A 17,287-nucleotide genomic window follows, 5' to 3' on the forward strand; every position below is an offset into this window, starting at 1 on the left:
GTCCCATACAGGATAAACCCAAGGAGGAACACACCAAGACACAAATTATTCAAACTGACAAAAATTAAAGACACAGAGAAAATATTAATATTAAAAGCAACAAGGGAAAAGCAACAAATAACATACAAGGGAATCCCCATAAGGTTATCAGCTGATTTTTCAGCAGAAACACTGCAGGCCAGAAGGAAGCGGCACAATATATTTAAAGTGATGAAAGGGAAAAACCTACAAGCAAGAATACTCTACACAGCAAGGCTCCTGTTCAGATTCGACAGAGAAATCAAAAGCTTTACAGACAAGCAAAAGCTAACAGAATTCAGCACCACCAAACCACTTTTACAACAAATGCTAAAGGAGCTTCCCTAGGTGCAAAAGAAAAAGCCACAACTACAAACAAGAAAATTACAAATGGGAAAGCTCACCAGTAAAGGCAAAAATACAATAAAGGTAGGAAATCATCCACACAAATCTGATATCAAAGCTAGTAATCTTGAGGAGAGTACAAATGCAGGATATTGGTAATGCATTTGAAATAAGAGAGCAGGAACTTAAAACAGTCTTGTATACACATACTATGAGGTTTTGCTATACCAAACCCTCATAGTAACCACAAACCAAAAATCTACAATAGATATACACACAAAAAAGAAAGAGGAATCCAAACATAACACTGAAGATAGTCATCAAATCACAAGAAAACAAAAAAATAGAAGTGAAGAAAAAAGACCTACAAAACCAAATCCAAAACAATTAACAAAATGACAACAAGAACATATGTATCAGTAATTACCTTAAATGTAAATAGATTAAATGCTCCAACCAAAAGACACAGACTGGCTGAATGGATACAAAAACAAGCCCCGAACAATATACTGTCTACAAGAGACCCACTTCAGACCTAGGGACACATACGGACTAAAAGTGAGGGGACAGAAAAAGATATTCCATGCAAATGGAAATCAAAAGAAAGCTGGAGTAGAAATACTCTTATTAGACAAAATAGACTTTAACATAAAGCCTGTCACAAGAGACAAAGAAGGACACTACATAATAATCAAGGGATCGATCCAAGAAGATATAACAATTGCAAATATATATGGATCCAACAAAAAAGCATCTCAAAATATGAGGCAAATACCAACAGCAGGATGAAAGTAAAAGAACAGAAAAAGATATATTACGCAAACATTAACCAAAAAACAACCAAACAGTTCTGACTACATTAATATTAAATGTAAGTAGACTTAAGAGCAAACAGAATTATCAGGGACAGAAAGGGACATTATATTACAGTAAAAAGATAAAAGACACAGCAATCCTAAGTATGTATGCACCAAACAACAGACCTCCAAAAAATGAAAAGCAAAAGCTGACAGAAAGGAAAAATACACAAATCCACAAATACAGTGGGAGACTTCAACACCCCCTTTTCAACAACTGTTAGAATAGAAAATCAAGAATGATACAGAAGAATTTAGCAACACCATCAACCAACAAGTTCTATTTAACATTTATAGGACATTCCACTAACAACAAGAGTACACATTCTTTTCTAGTACCCATAGAACATAAACCAAAATGGCCCATATCCTTGGGCCATTAAAAAAAACCTCAACAGGGCTTCCCTGGTGGCACAGTGGTTGAGAGTCCACCTGCCGATGCAGGGGACACAGGTTCGTGCCCCGGTCTGGGAAGATCCCACATGCCGTGGAGCAGCTGGGCCTGTGAGCCATGGCCGCTGAGCCTGCGCTCCACAACGGGAGAGGCCACAACAGTGAGGCCAGCATACCACAAAACAAAACAAAAAAAACCTCAACAAATTTTTAAAGAATGGAAATACACCCTTCAACAACACAGGGGTTAGGGGCTCCAACCCTCCCCGCAGTCCAAAATCTGCATATAAATTATAGTCCGCCCTCTATATCTGCAGTTCCTCAGTATCCACAGTTCTGCACCTGCAGATTCAACCAACCTCAAATTGTGTAGGACTATAGTACTTACTACAGAAAAAAATCTGCATATAAGTGGGAACACACAGTCCAAACCTGTGTTATTCAAGGATGAACTGTATACAGTTTATGTCCTCTGACCACAAAAGAATCAAACTAAAACTCAATAACCAAAAAATAATAGCAAAATTTCCAAATATTTGGAAACCAAACAACAAACTTCTAACTTCAACAGTTAAAAGAAGTTTTCTCAAGGGAAATTTAAAAATACAATGAACTGAATTAAAATAATATATCAAAACTTGTGGGATGCAGCTAAAAGCAATGTTGAGAAGGAAATTTACAGCACTAAATGCTTATATCAGAAAAAGAGGATTTGGTTCAGGAAGGTGCAGTAGAAGGACATGCTCTCACTCCCACTTCCAAGAGCACCGGAATCACAACTAACTGCTGAACAATCACAGACAGGAATATTGTCGACAGGAAGACTCTGGAACTCACCAGAAAAGATACCCCACATCCAAAGACAAAGGAGAAGCCACAATGAGAGGGGAGGGGGTGGGGCACAATCACAATGAAATCAAATCCCATAACTGCTGGGTGGGTGACTCACAAACTGGAGAACACTTATACCACAGATGTCCACCCACTGTAGTGAAGGTTCTGAGCCCCACGTCAGGCTTCCCAACCTGGGTGTCTGGCAACCGGAGGAGGAATTCCTAGAGAATCAGACTTTGAAGGCTAGCAGGATTTGATTACAGGACTTCAACAGGACTGGGGGAAACAGGCTCCACTCAGGGAGCACACACAAAGTAGTGTGCCCATCGGGACCCAGGGGAAGGAGCAGTGACCCCAGGGGAGACTGAACTGGACCTACCTGCTACTGTTGGAGGGTCTCCTGAAGAGGTTGGGGGTGGCTGTGTCTCGCCATGAGAACAAGGACACTGGTAGCGGAAGTTCTGGAAAGTACTCCTTGGCTTGAGCCCTCCCAGAGTCTGCCACTGGCCCCACCAAAGAGCCCGGGTAGACTCCAGTGTTGAATTGCCTCAGGCCAAACAACCAACAGGGAGGGAACCCAGCCCCACCCATCACCAGACAAGCGGATTAAACTTTTACTAAGCTCTGCCCACTAGAGCAACAGCCAGCTCTACCCACCACCAGTCCCTCCTGTCAGGAAACTTGCTCAAGCCTCTTAGATAGCCTCATCCACCAGAGGGCAGACATCAGAAGCAAGAAGAACTACAATTCTGCAGCCTGTGGAACAAAAACCGCATTCACAGAAAGATAGACAAGATGAAAAGACAGAGGGCTATGTACCAGATGAGGGAACAAGATAAAACCCCAGAAAAACAACTAAATGAAGTGGAGATGGGCAACCTTCCAGAAAAAGATTTCAGAATAATGATAGTGAAGATGATCTAGGACCTCAGGAAAAGAATGGAGGCAAAGATCAAGAAGATGCAAGAAATGTTTAACAAAGACCTAGAAGAATCAAAGAACAAACAAACAGAGATGAACAATACAATAACTGAAAAGAAAAATACACTAGAAGGAATCAATAGCAGAATAACTGAGGCAGAAGAACGGATAAGTGACCTGAAAGACAGAATGGTGGAATTCACTGCTGTGGAACAGAATAAAGAAAAAAAATGAAAAGAAATGAAGACAGCCTTAGAGACCTCTGGGACAACATTAAACGCAACAACATTCGCATTATAGGGGTCCCAGAAGGAGAAGGGAGAGAGAAATGACCCAAGAAATATCTGAAGAGATTATAGTTGAAAACTTCCCTAACATGGGAAAGGACATAGCCACCCAAGTCCAGGAAGCGCAGAGTTCCCATACAGGATAAACCCAAGGAGAAACACACCAAGACACATAGTAATAAAATTGGCAAAAACATAAAGACAAAGAAAAATTATTGAAAGCAGCAAGGGAAAAACGACCAATAACATACAAGGGAACTCCCATAAGGTTAACAGCTGATCTCTCAGCAGAAACTCTACAAGCCAGAAGGGAGTGGAATGATATACTTAAAGTGATGAAAGGGAAGAACCTACAACCAAGATTACTCTACCTGGCAAGGATCTCATTCAGATTCGAGGGAGAAATCAAAAGCTTTACGGACAAGCAAAAGCTAGAAGAATTCAGCACCACCAAACCAGCTCTACAACAAATGCTAAAGTAACTCATCTAAGTGGAACACGAGAAAAGGACCTACAAAAACAAACCCAAAACAATTAAGAAAATGGTAATAGGAACATACATATCGATAATTACCTTAAACATGAATGGATTAAATGCTCAACCAAAAGACAGGCTCACTGAATGGATACAAAAACAAGACCCATATCTATGCTGTCTACAAGAGACCCACTTCAGACCTAGGGACACATACAGACTGAGAGTGAGGGGATAGAAAAAGATATTCCATGCAAATGGAAGTCAGGAGAAAGCTGGAGTAGCAATACTCATATAAGATAAAATAAACTTTAAAATAAAGAATGCTACAAGAGACAAGGAAGGACACTACGTAATGATTAAGGAATCAATCCAAGAAGAAGATATAACAATTATAAGTATATATGCACCCAACATAGGAACACCTCAATACATAAGGCAACTGCCAACAGCTATAAAAGAGGAAATGGACAGTAACACCATAAAAGTCGGGGACTTTAACACCTCACTTACACCAATGGACACATGAGCCAAACAGAAAATTAATAAGGAAACACAAGCTTTAAATGACACAATAGACCAGATAGATTTAATTGATATTTATAGGACATTCCATCCAAAAACAGCAGATTACACTTTCTTCAAGTGCGCATGGAATATTCTCCAGGATAGATCACATCTTGCGTCACAAATCAAGCCTCAGTAAATTTAAGAAAACTGAAATCATATCAAGCATCTTTTCTGACCACAACACTATGAGATGAGAAATCAATTACTGAGGAAAAAAATGTAAAAAACACAAACACATGGAGGGTAAACAATGTTACTAAAAAACCAAGAGATCACTGAAGAAATCAAAGAGGAAATCAAAAAATACGTAGAGACAAATGATAATGAAAACACGACAAGCCAAAACCTATGGGATGCAGCAAAAGCAGTTCTAAGAGGGAAGTTTATAGCAATACAAGCTTACTTCAAGAAACAAGAAAAAACTCAAAGAAACAACTGAAACTTACACGTAAAGGAACTAGAGAAAGAAGAACAATCAAAACCCAAAGTTAGCAGAAGGAAAGAAATCATAAAGATCAGAGCAGAAATAAATGAAATAGAAACAAAGAAAACAATAGCAAAGATCAATAAAACTAAAAGCTGGTTCTTGGAGAAGATAAAAAAATTGATAAACCTTGAGCCAGATTCATCAAGAAAAAGAGGGAGAGGACTCAAATCAATAAAATTAGAAATGAAAAAGGAGAAGTTACAACAGACACTGCAGAAATACAAAGCATCCTAAGAGACTACTACAAGCAACTCTATGCCAATAAAATGGACAACCTGCAAGAAATGGACAAGTTCTTAGAAAGGTATAACCTTCCAAGACTGAACCAGGAGGAAACAGAAAATATGAACGACCAATCACAAGTAGTGAAATTGAAACTGTGATTAAAAATCTTCCAACAAACAAAAGCCCAGGACCAGACGGCTTCACAGGTGAATTCTCTCAAACATTTAGAGAGAGCTAACACCCATCCTTCTCAAACTCTTCCAAAAAATTGCAGAGGAAGGAACACTCCCAAACTCATTCTAGGAGGCCACCATCACCCTGATACCAAAACCAGACAAAGATACTACAAAAAAAGAAAATTACAGACCAATATCACTGATGAATATACATGCAAAAATCCTCAACAAAATACTAGCAAACAGAATCCAACAACACATTAAAAGGATCATACACCATGATCAAGTGGGATTTATCCCAGGAATGCAAAGAGTCTTCAATATATACAAATCAATCAATGTGATACACCATATTAACAAATTGAAGAATAAAAACCATATGACCATCTCAATGCAGAAAAAGCTTCTGACAAAATTCAATGCCTGTTTATGATAAAAACTCTCCAGAAAGTGGGCATTGAGGAAACCTACCTCAACATAATAAAGGCCATATATGACAAACCCACAGCAAACATCATTCTCAATGGTGAAAAACTGAAAGCATTTCTTCTAAGATCAGGAATAAGACAAGGATGCCCACTCTCACCACTATTATTCAACATCATTTTGGAAGCCCTAGCCACAGCAGTCAGAGAAAAAAAAGAAATAAAAGGAATCCAAATCAGAAAAGAAAAAGTAAAACTGTCACTGTTTGCAGATGACATGATACTATACATAGAGAATCCTAACGATGCCATCAGAAAACTACTAGAGCTAATCAATGAATTTGGTAAAGTTGCAGGATACAAAATGAATGAACAGAAATCTCTTGCATTCCTATACACTAATGATGAAAAACCTGAAAGAGAAATTAAGGAAAAACACTCCCATTTACCATTGCAACAAAAAGAATAAAATACCTAGGAATAAACCTACCTAGGGAGACAAAAGACCTTTATGCAGAAAACTATAAGACACTTATGAAAGAAATTAAAGATGATACAAACAGATAGAGAGATATAACATTTTCTTGGATTGGAAGAATCAACATTGCGAAAATGATGATACTACCCAAAGCAATCTACAGATTCAATGCAATCCCTATCAAATTACCAATGGCATGTTTTTACAGAACTAGAACAAAAAATCTTAAAATTTGTAAGGAGACATAAAAGACCCCAAATAGCCAAAGCGGTCTTGAGGGAAAAAAACGGGAGCTGGAGGAATCAGACTCCCTGACATTAGACTATACTACAAAGCTACAGTAATCAAGACAATATGGTACTGGCACAAATACAGATCAATGGCACAGGATAGAAAGCCCAGAGATAAACCCACACACCTATGGTCAACTAATCTATGACAAAGGAGGCAAGGATATACAATGGAGGAAAGTCTCTTCAATAAGAGACTGGGGTGGTGGTGTGATGAATTGGGAGATTGGGATTGACATTATATACACTAATATGTATAAAATGGATAATTAATAAGAACCCGCTGTATAAAATATAAATAAAATAAAATTCAAAATAAAGAGAAAGTCTCAAATTAATAATATCAGCTCTCACCCAAAGAACCTAGAAAAAGAGCAAAATAAACTCAAAAGTAAGCAGAAGGAAGAAAATAATAGATAGGAGCAGAAAACAATAAAATTGAAAACCAAAAAAAGAAAAATCAATGAAAGAGAAAGCTTGTTCTTTGAAAAGATTAATAAAATTGACAAATATTTAAAAAAGAGAAGGCATAAATTACTAATATCAGGAATGAAACGGGATATATTCTATAGACCACGTAGCTATCAAAAGCGTAATAAGGAAATACTACAAACAATTCTATACACATAAATCTAACCAGTTAGACGAAATGGACCAATTAACTGAAAAATACAAACTACTACATCTCTTCCAATACGAAATTCGTTAGACAGTCACATAACTCTATTAAGGAACTTGAACTCATAATTTTAAAAACACACCAAAACTCAATTCCGCCTATGGCCAATTAATCTATGACAAAGGAGGCAAGACTATACAATGGAGAAAGTCTCTTCAATAAATGGTACTGGGAAAACCAGATAGTTAAATGCAAAAAAATGAAATTAGAACATTCTTTAACACCATACACAAAAATAAACTCAAAATGGATTAAAGGCCTAAATGTAAAGTCAGACACTATAAAACTCTTAGAGGAAAACATAGGCACAACACCCTTTGACATAAGTTGCACAGCAATATCTTTTTCAGTCAGTCTCCCAGAGTAACAGAAATAAAAACAGAAATAAACAAATGGAACCTAATTTAACTCAAAAGTGTTTGAACAGCAAAGGAAACCATAAACAAAACGACAACCCACACAATGGGAGAAAATATTTGCAAACAAAGCAACCAGAAAGGGAGTAGTATCCAAAGTATACAACCAGCTCATGCAGCTCAAAATACAAAAAAACACCCAACCCAATCAAAAAATGGGCAGAAGACATTTCTCCAAAGAAGACATACAGATGGCCAAGAAGCACATGAAAAGATGCTCAACATCACTAATTATTAGAGAAATGCAAATCAAAACTACAGTAAGATATCACCTCACACCAGTGAGAATGGCCATCAATCAAAAAATCTGCAAACAATAAATGCTGGAGAGGGTGTGGAGAAAAGGGAACCCTCCTACACTGTTGGTGGAAATGTAAATTGGTACAGCCAGTATAGAGAACAGTATGGAGGTTCCTTAAAAAAACTAAAAATAGAGCTACCATAAGATCCAGCAATCCCACTCCTGGGCATATATCCAGAGAAAAACATACACGCACCCCAATGTTCACTGCAGGCACTGTTTACAATAGCCAAGACATGGAAGCAACCTAAATGTCCATCGACAGATGAATGGATAAAGAAGATGTGGTACATATGCACAATGGAATATTACTCAACCATAAAAAGAATAAAATAATGCCATTTGCAGCAACATGGATGGACCTGGAGATTATCATACTAAGTGAAGTAAGTCAGACAGAGAAATATGATATTTGTCTTTCTCTGTCTGGCTTACTTCACTTAATATCATACGATATCGTTTATATGTGGAATCTAAAATGGACTTATAAAACAGAAACAGACTCACAGACTTAGAGAATGAACTTATGGTTATCAGTGGGGAAGGGTGGGAGGGAGGGATAGACTGGGAGTTTGGGATTGACAGGTACACACTGCTATGTTTAAAATAAAATGCCTTTCTGTATGTATAAATAGATAGATAGATAGATAGATAGACAGATAGATAAATAAATAAATCTCACCAAAAAGAAATCAACAGGTCCGGATGGTTCACTGGATAATTCTCCTAAATGTTTAAAGAATTAACACCAGTTCTATACTATCTCTTCAGAAAATAGATAGCTTCATTTTTTGAAGCTAGTATTACTCTGACACCAAAACCGGACAAACAATCAGAGACTTAATTGTAAAACATAAAACTATAAACTTGGAAAAAACAAGAACAGGAGAAAAATCCAAAGGATCTAACACAGGCACAGAGTTCTTACACTGACACCAAAAGCATGACCCGTAAAAGGGAAAAACGAATGAATTAAAATATAAAACTTTTGCTCTGTGAAAGACCCTGTTAAATAGATGAAAAGATAAGATTTAACTTGTCCTACTTGCCCTACATTTGGGAGAAAATGTTTACAAACCCACACCTCTGAAAAATGACTCATACCTAGCATATATAAAGAACTCGCAAAAGAAAACCAAATTAGAAAATGGGCAAAAGACGTGAAGAGACATTTTATTCAAAAGCATATGAAGATGGCAAACATATGAAACGATGTTAACATTATTAGCCAATAAGGAAACACAAATGAAAATGAGATGCACAATACACACCTATTAGAATGGCAAAAAAAAAAAAAAAAAAGGAAAAAGTAACATCATCAAATGCTGGTGAGGAAGCAGAGAAGCTAGCTTAGCCATACACTGCTGGTGGGAATGTAAAATAATGCAGCCATTCTGGAAAATAGTGTGTCAGTTTTTTAAAACTAAACATGCAACTACCTTATGACTCATATTAACCAACAATTGCCCTCATGGGCACTTATTCCAGAGAAATGAAAACTTATGCTGGCTCAAAATCCTGTACACGTTTACATTAACTTTACTTATAAAAGCCAAGAACTGGAATCAATCCAGATGTCCATCAACTGGTGCATGGTTAAACAAACTGTGGTCCATCCATACCAAGGAATACTACTCAGTACTAAAAGGGAAGGAACTGCTGATACACACAGCAATCTGGATGAATCAGTAGATATTATGCTTAGTGAAAAAAGCCAGTCCCAAAAGGTTGTATATTGTATGATTCAATTTATATAACTATCTTGAAATGACAAAATTGTGAAAATGGAGAACAGATAAGTGATTGCCATTAAGGAGGGGTTGGAGATGGAAGTGAGTGGGTGTGGCCATAACAGGGCCACAGGAGGGGTTCTTATAGTACGGAAATGTTCTGCATCTTGACTTAACCAGTGTCAATATCCTAGTTGTGATAGTGTACCATGTTTTGCAGGATGTTACCACTGGAGAAAACTGGGTAAAGGGTACAGGAAATGCTTCTGTATTCTTTCTTGTAACTGCACGTGAAGAATCTACAATTATCTCAAGAAGTTTAATAAAAAAAATTAAATAAACATCTTAAAAAAGAAAGGCTAGGGCTTCCCTGATGGCGCAGTGGTTGAGAGTCTGCCTGCCGATGCAGGGGACACGGGTTCGTGCCCCGGTCCGGGAAGATCCCACATGCCGCGGAGTGGCTGGGCCCGTGAGCCATGGCCGCTGAGCCTGCGCTCCGCAACGGGAGAGGCCACGACAGTGAGAGAAGATTAGCATGGCCCCTGCGCAAGGATGACACGCAAATTCGTGTAGCATTCCATGTTTTTTTCCAATGCAGGGGTTGCGGGTTTGATCCCTGGTCGGGGAGCTAGGATCCCACATGCCTTGCAGCCAAAACACCAAAACATGAAACAGTAGCAGTATTGCAACAAATTCAATAAAGACTTTAAAAATTAAAAAAAAAAAAAAAGGCTCTTTACCTGCTAATCCTGCAATAATCTGGTCTGTTCATCTACTGCTATGTCCTCACTCCTACTTGTCATTCAAATCAAATTCCTTTTTTGCTCTTGGATTACTTAATTCTTATTTTATTCAGCTAATACCACTCAAATGAAATTACTCTCTAGCTAAAGTCAATGATAATCTTTCAACTGCAAAACAAAATGGAAACTTGCTAGGTTTTTGGTTTACCTAGCCTCTAAGTATCTGACACTGATGGAAGTTTACTTCCCTGAAGCTCTCCTACCTCTGCTTCCATGACAACACTCTCTGCTGGTTCTCCTTCTGCCTCTTGAGCTACTTCTGGCAGGTAGGGGAGTCCCTTCTTTCTCTTTTTTTTTTTCTCCTGATTTACTCCCAAATGCCAGCTTTATCCAGGATACAAATGCTCTTCATGTCTTATATATGCTCCTTGAGTACTCTGGGTACCAGCCATTCTATCCACATGTTGAAGTGCAAGCATTCTTTATCAATATCTAGCTACATAAACTGTCTCTAGAGCAATGTCAACATCCCACAGGAAGCTCAAACACAGCATATTCCACATTGGACTACCTCTTACTCCCACCGTCCAGAAAGAAATCTGTTTTCCTATATTCTTATTAATTGTTCCACCATTCTCATATCCTAGCCAGAAACCTGGGAGTTATCCTAGACTCTTCCTTTCTCAACCCCAATACCCAAAAAGTTTCTTAAAAAAGTTTAACATTCTTCTGAGTATCCCTTGATTTTGTCCTTTTTCTCCACGCCTTCTGTCGGTTTCTTAATTTAGTCACACTCTTATCATCTCTTATTTAGCCTATTTCCTGACTTGGCTCCCTTCTATTCTTTACACTGTTTACAAGGAAATTTAACTAAAATACAAATTTGATATTATTACTATGATGCTTAAATTTCTTCCATCGCTCTACAGTGCTTTCAGGAAAAAGTGTAAACTTCTTAGCCTAACATGTATGATCTTTAAACCTTGACCTACTTTCCATATTCTTCTCCTACAGCTTACCCTTCTCTGCTACTCTCTAGCCTCATGGAGCCATTTGGAGTTTCCTGAACATGCCATGTGGCCTCCTGATTAGTACCTTTAATCACATTCATTTTACCTGGAATACAGCCTTCCTAGTTGAGTGGCTCCTACTGCCCCTCAGCACTCAGCTCTATCATCCGCCCCCCTGAGAAGCCTTGCTGAACCTCTCATCCCACAGTGGCCTTCTGTATTCACTTAGTAGTCTTTCCAGTATCGCTATTATTGATTTCCTTTTGTAATCTCCTCTAGCAAGTATTTCCAAGTATTCCTAGAAAGCTGGGACTGTGTCTTATTTTATCTATGTCTCCTTGATGCCTAATAAGAAGAGTTGAATAAGCTGAATAGGTGTTTATTAGATTGAAGAGTAGTCAATAATTTACTCAGGCTCTATCAAAGAAATGAAAGCACTTCTCTAGCTCTTGCATACTGTCTCCTTTGAATCAAACCTCATCCTGAAGCCAGGACATGAAACCAACCTAAATGTCCATCGACAGATGAATGGATAAAGAAGATGTGGCACATTTATACAACGGAATATTACTCAGCCATAAAAAGAAACGAAATTGAGTTATTTGTAGTGAGGTGGATGGACCTAGAGTCTGTCATACAGAGTGAAGTAAGTCAGCGAAAAACAAATGCCGTATGCTAACACATATATGGAATCTAAGGGGAAAAAAAAGGGTACTGATGAACCTAGTGGCAGGGCAGGCAGGAATAAAGACGTAGATATAGAGAATGGACTTGAGGACACGGAGTGGGGAAGGGGAAGCTGGGGCGAAGTGAGAGTAGCATCAACATATATATACTAGCGAATGTAAAATAGCTAGTGGGAAGCAGCCGCATAGCACAGGGAGATCAGCTCGGTGCTCTGTGATGACCTGGAGGGGTGGGATAGGGAGGGTGGGATAGGGAGGGTGGGAGGGAGGCTCAAGAGGGAGGGGATATGGGGATGTATGTATGCATATGGCTGATTCACTTTGCTGTACAACAGAAACTAATAACACAGTATTGTGAAGCAATTATACTCCAATAAAGATCTATTAAAAAAACCTATCTTGACTATACAAATTTCCTAATTTGATCCACGGTGATTCCTCTGCCTCAATAAGACCATTAGAATTACTTACTTATCTAAACGTATTTATGATAGGTCTTTCTGATTTCTCATTTTAGAATGTAAACTTCTGAAGGGCAAGGAGTTCTGTAATTCTTAAGGACTAGGACACAGTTACAGGTCTCTAAGAACTTTACAAATACCAGCTGAGTGTTTAAAATGAACAGAAAAGATGACCGCTCAAAAAAAAAAAAAAAAAAAAAAGAACTGGGTTACTAGAGATCAAATTAGGCTAATAAAAGGAAATACTGTAAATGTATCATCTTAAAATACTAAATACTGCAGCTCAGCTCTGATAGCCAACCAGACTAACCTTCGTCTTGTTGAACACTCTCCTTCTTCTTTGGCTACCCATCCAACATCAGCAAAAGACACCACTGCATCCTCTCCTGGCTGTCTGGGGCTCCATTCTGTTGTAGGGCTGGTAAGCTATAAGTTACAAATAGGGAAAGTTCTTCATCTAGCACCAAAATGGTAGAATAAAGCATTTTCTTACCTAAGGAAAATCATCAGCTCTAGCGTTACAAACACATGGACAGTTTCTAGCATTTCCATTGAAGGTCTCCATGAAAGAGACCTTTAGTTATGTTATACTGTTGTTTAATAGTGCATGCAATCTCTGAATTATAATTTAACTCATTCAATTTTTATTTTACAGGTCAAATGAGACTCATTAAAAAAAAACAAAAACCTCTATTCATCCTAAAACATTAAGAAAATTTTTAGAATTTAAACATTATAAATCAGTTCTTTTCTGAAGAGATTTAGTAAAAAGTATAGTGACCAATTTGTGCTAAATCTGGGAATATTTTTAAATGGATATTATATAGATACACTGTTACAATAATGAAAATACATTTTCAAATATCATTAGAGCTCTTGATTTTTAAAGTATTAACTATATTAAAGAACCAAAAATACAAATAGCAGAACAGAATTCTCTAGCTAACCTTAAACACCTAGATGAAGGAACAGAATATTCTGAAATAAATATAACAAAGAAAAAGCGTGCAAGTTCTGAAATTGACCTTCAAAAAATGGAAAAATAACTTAATTGAATTAAATTTGTTTTGTTCTAAGAATAATGCCTCAGAGCCAGATGGCCAATGAATAACAGTTATCAGATTAATGTAATACTTCCTACAAGTTGAAGTAAGGTTTAAATAAAAAATAAAATGCAGACTTTTTAATTGAAGAAAAACGTTTAAGAGGCCAAAGAGATTTACATGTATTTATCAGAAAGCTTCTACAGTAACCCATGCTTTGTTTGAACCTTCTTACTATTATCATTGCCAGATGAAGCTTTTGGAAGCTACACTTAAATAATACTTGTTCCTCAACTGTAAAATATACCATACAAACACATAATACTAATACGGTTAAAATTTTTAAATAATATATCTTTAGTTTTTAAATAATATATCTTTAATATTAAGAATAAAATTTTAACTAAACATTGGCTACTGGTATGTGCACGCATTCAGATATCATAATTGCCCAACATTATCAACTTCATAGAGTAGTATTAGAAAACTGACATTTTAACAACAAGATACTAAGAATATCAAGTATTTAAAATGCCTTAAATTCTGGCTTTGGGGAAGGACGGGGGTATAGGAAAGAAAGAAAACAAGTATATTAGAAGAGTAGAGATGTAAGGACTTAATCCTGGGCAAAAACAAAAACAAAAAAACTAATAACGGAATTAAGATGAAAAAGCTTTCAAAATACCAGTGTTTTGGGCTCCCCTGGTGGCGCAGTGGTTGAGAGTCTGCCTGCTGATGCAGGGGTCTGGGAAGATCCCACATGCTGCGGAGAGCCATGGCCCGTGAGCCATGGCCGCTAAGCCTGCGCGTCCGGAGCCTGTGCTCCGCAATGGGAGAGGCCACAACAGTGAGAGGCCCACGTACCGCAAAAAAAAAAAACAACAAAAATAAAAACCCAGTGTTTTAAGGCACACAGTGGAGTAACTGTGGTCAGAAGAGAAAAAAAGTATAAGCTTCAGCAAGTACATTGTCAAGGGATATGATCAAAGAAAAACCATGAAGAAGATTTTTCTACTTCTCCCTTATATGTTTCAGAAATTTATTTAAATAAGTCAATAAACAAATAGTTTTCAGTAAATTGGTATCTTGTACAACTTAAATAAATGAACTGGGCATCACATCTGGTCTCAAGAGCCTGCGAATCTGGCAATATTCTGTTGCTATCCATTACTAAGAACAGAATGGTATATTAATACTCCCATAACATTATAAAATGGAGATTCTAAGTGGGTTACACGGAGATTCGGGAACAGGAAGGTCCCCCAAGCTCTGTGGAAGCTCCTAGAAAATACAGTATTTAATGGGCTATTTTGTACAAGTGACAAATCATAAAGGTAAAACCTGAATGGTCCCTTCCTTAAGGTGCTAGTTCATGAAGATCAATTTGGTTACCTAAATCTTTGTTTATAAAATAAAATTTTGTTCCAATACACTTACTAGTTGGTAGGAAGAAAGGTATATTTAAGATAAGTAAAAATCTAGTTTTGACCTTAAGACTTCTTACCTTCCCATAAAAGCTACAAAAATTGCTGTTTTCTTCCCAGATATTTTTGTTCATAAAAGGAAGCAAAATACTTTTCTAATACACAAAAATATAAGTTAAACCCATTCTGTGACAGCCTTTCAAAGTATTTTATTTTATAATGTAAAGATCATACAATATTTCTCAATTTTACATCTGTAACACTTCGCATATTAAACATGAAATGTTGCTTTTTGCACAAACTTTAAAAAAACCCAATTATTCCATGGACTTAGTCTGTAATCTTACTGAGCATTGATTATATTTAATCACTGAAATAATACCATGTCTATAACATGTATTCAATGAGATGAAAATGTTAATGATACTGTCAGGAACCAATTCCAGAATTGATAATACCTGTATCATTTCTAATTGACATCCTGCACCACAAAACAAAGTAGTTTTAGTATTTAAGTCACGTACTTACATTGTAACAGTGATTTATGCCACCAAAAAAGAAGCCTAACAAAGTTCCTGGGGAAACTCATACAAAAAACAAAATAAAACTGAAAAAAATCTAATTTTTTAAAAGGCCACTTCAGTTGTTGCTGAAATGGGCACTCAGTAGCATAAGAATGAAACAGGAAGTACAGTTCACCTAGTAAAGTACTAGTTTAGGTGAGGTCAGTGTAGGCAAGGGGACTGAGGGCATGGAATTCTTGGAGGTATGATTTAGACACCACTACTGACATGCATGGATGATGGATGGGAAGTTTGAAAGAGAAAAGGTCAACTTACTGAAGGTTCCAGCAAGGTCCTGTCCTACCACAGCTATTGTTAGTAGGGGGGAAAAAAAAAAACAACAGAAAATTTTTTTTTCAAAATCAAGGGCAGTATAAAAATAAAATTAGTGCTTATTGATTTATCAGTATCCTAATTCCTTTCAGAAAGAAAAGCATTTCATTCAGAGCAAAATTCAGTAAGAGCATTGTATTTTTACTGATCTTAAGAAATTCAAATCAACATTTGAAACAATTTAAATTATCCAAGATTCAATTATATTTCTAGAATTTTACTGAAGTAATTTTAGGTAATTTTAAAAATTCTGATAATGTAAAACTACACTGAAGAAATTGATTTATTTAATAAAACGCATAAAAGAAAAATATAAAGCTTGTACAAAAGTTGAAATACTTAGAATAAAATATTAGAAGAGCTCGCTTTGTCCTCATGTGACTTTTCATAAAATAAACACACTGGCACCGGGAACTAGGATTCTCTCAGTTTCTTGCCAAAAACGGTGTAACAGTAAATATACTCAGTCTATTTTACCACCTTTTGTTTACAGCCAAATGCAAAACATGTATTCTTAAAAGCAACACAGTAAAATAAGTTCTGGATTTTTAATTACAGATTTAATTATTCCTCACTTTCTACCAATTCCTGTCATAATAAGAAAAAGCAGAATTTCTGCATTTTAATATAGTGACATACAGTGACACCAATAGGCCAAGAGGCATACCTGAGTAAAGAACACCAAACTAAATATTCTAGCTGAGACAGGCACTAATACTGCTGAGTAATGTGGTCACTTTAAAAAAAACTGAGCATCTATTAACCCTTCCTATTCATGACACACCTAGAATGGGGGAGGGAAAGAAGGTGAGGGGAGAATAGGGAGAAGAAAAAGGACCAGAGAGACAAGAGGGAAGGAAATGTGTGTGTATGTCTCTCAAAATAACCTAGGAAGGAAAGTAACAGTATCTCCATGGAAAAACAAGTCTGTAAGAAGTCTATTACTGAGGATGAATAAAACATCACAAACAGATATTTACTGAGTTGGGCTTCAAATTACTATGCCATGTTACCAAATTTATAAAACATAATGCATATATATCTGGATTCAGTTACCCGTAAGGGCCATTTTACAGCTAAAAATATCCAGAAATGGTATGACATCACATGTATGACA

The 17,287-nt window shown here is 36.8% G+C and overlaps 1 protein-coding gene and 1 pseudogene across 4 annotated transcripts in view; one reads left to right on the plus strand and one right to left on the minus strand.

The window, feature by feature from the left end:
• The window catches only part of MTFR1 (mitochondrial fission regulator 1), an 80,045-nt gene that overhangs the window by 24,740 nt on the left and 38,018 nt on the right, over positions 1 to 17,287 (minus strand). For all 4 annotated transcript variants that reach the window (XM_022595286.3, XM_022595285.3, XM_022595287.2 and 1 more), the window contains one exon: positions 13,118 to 13,233. In XM_022595286.3, the coding sequence (XP_022450994.2) occupies positions 13,118 to 13,233 (116 nt within the window). The remainder of the gene's footprint in view (positions 1 to 13,117; positions 13,234 to 17,287) is intronic.
• On the plus strand, positions 10,429 to 10,494 carry LOC115803732 (U6 spliceosomal RNA; annotated as a pseudogene).

The sequence above is a fragment of the Delphinapterus leucas genome, chromosome 17 (genome assembly GCF_059928025.1).
Source record: "Delphinapterus leucas isolate spDelLeu-1000000601 "Yukka" chromosome 17, BTC_Dleu_Yukka2, whole genome shotgun sequence".
NCBI lineage: Eukaryota > Metazoa > Chordata > Mammalia > Artiodactyla > Monodontidae > Delphinapterus > Delphinapterus leucas.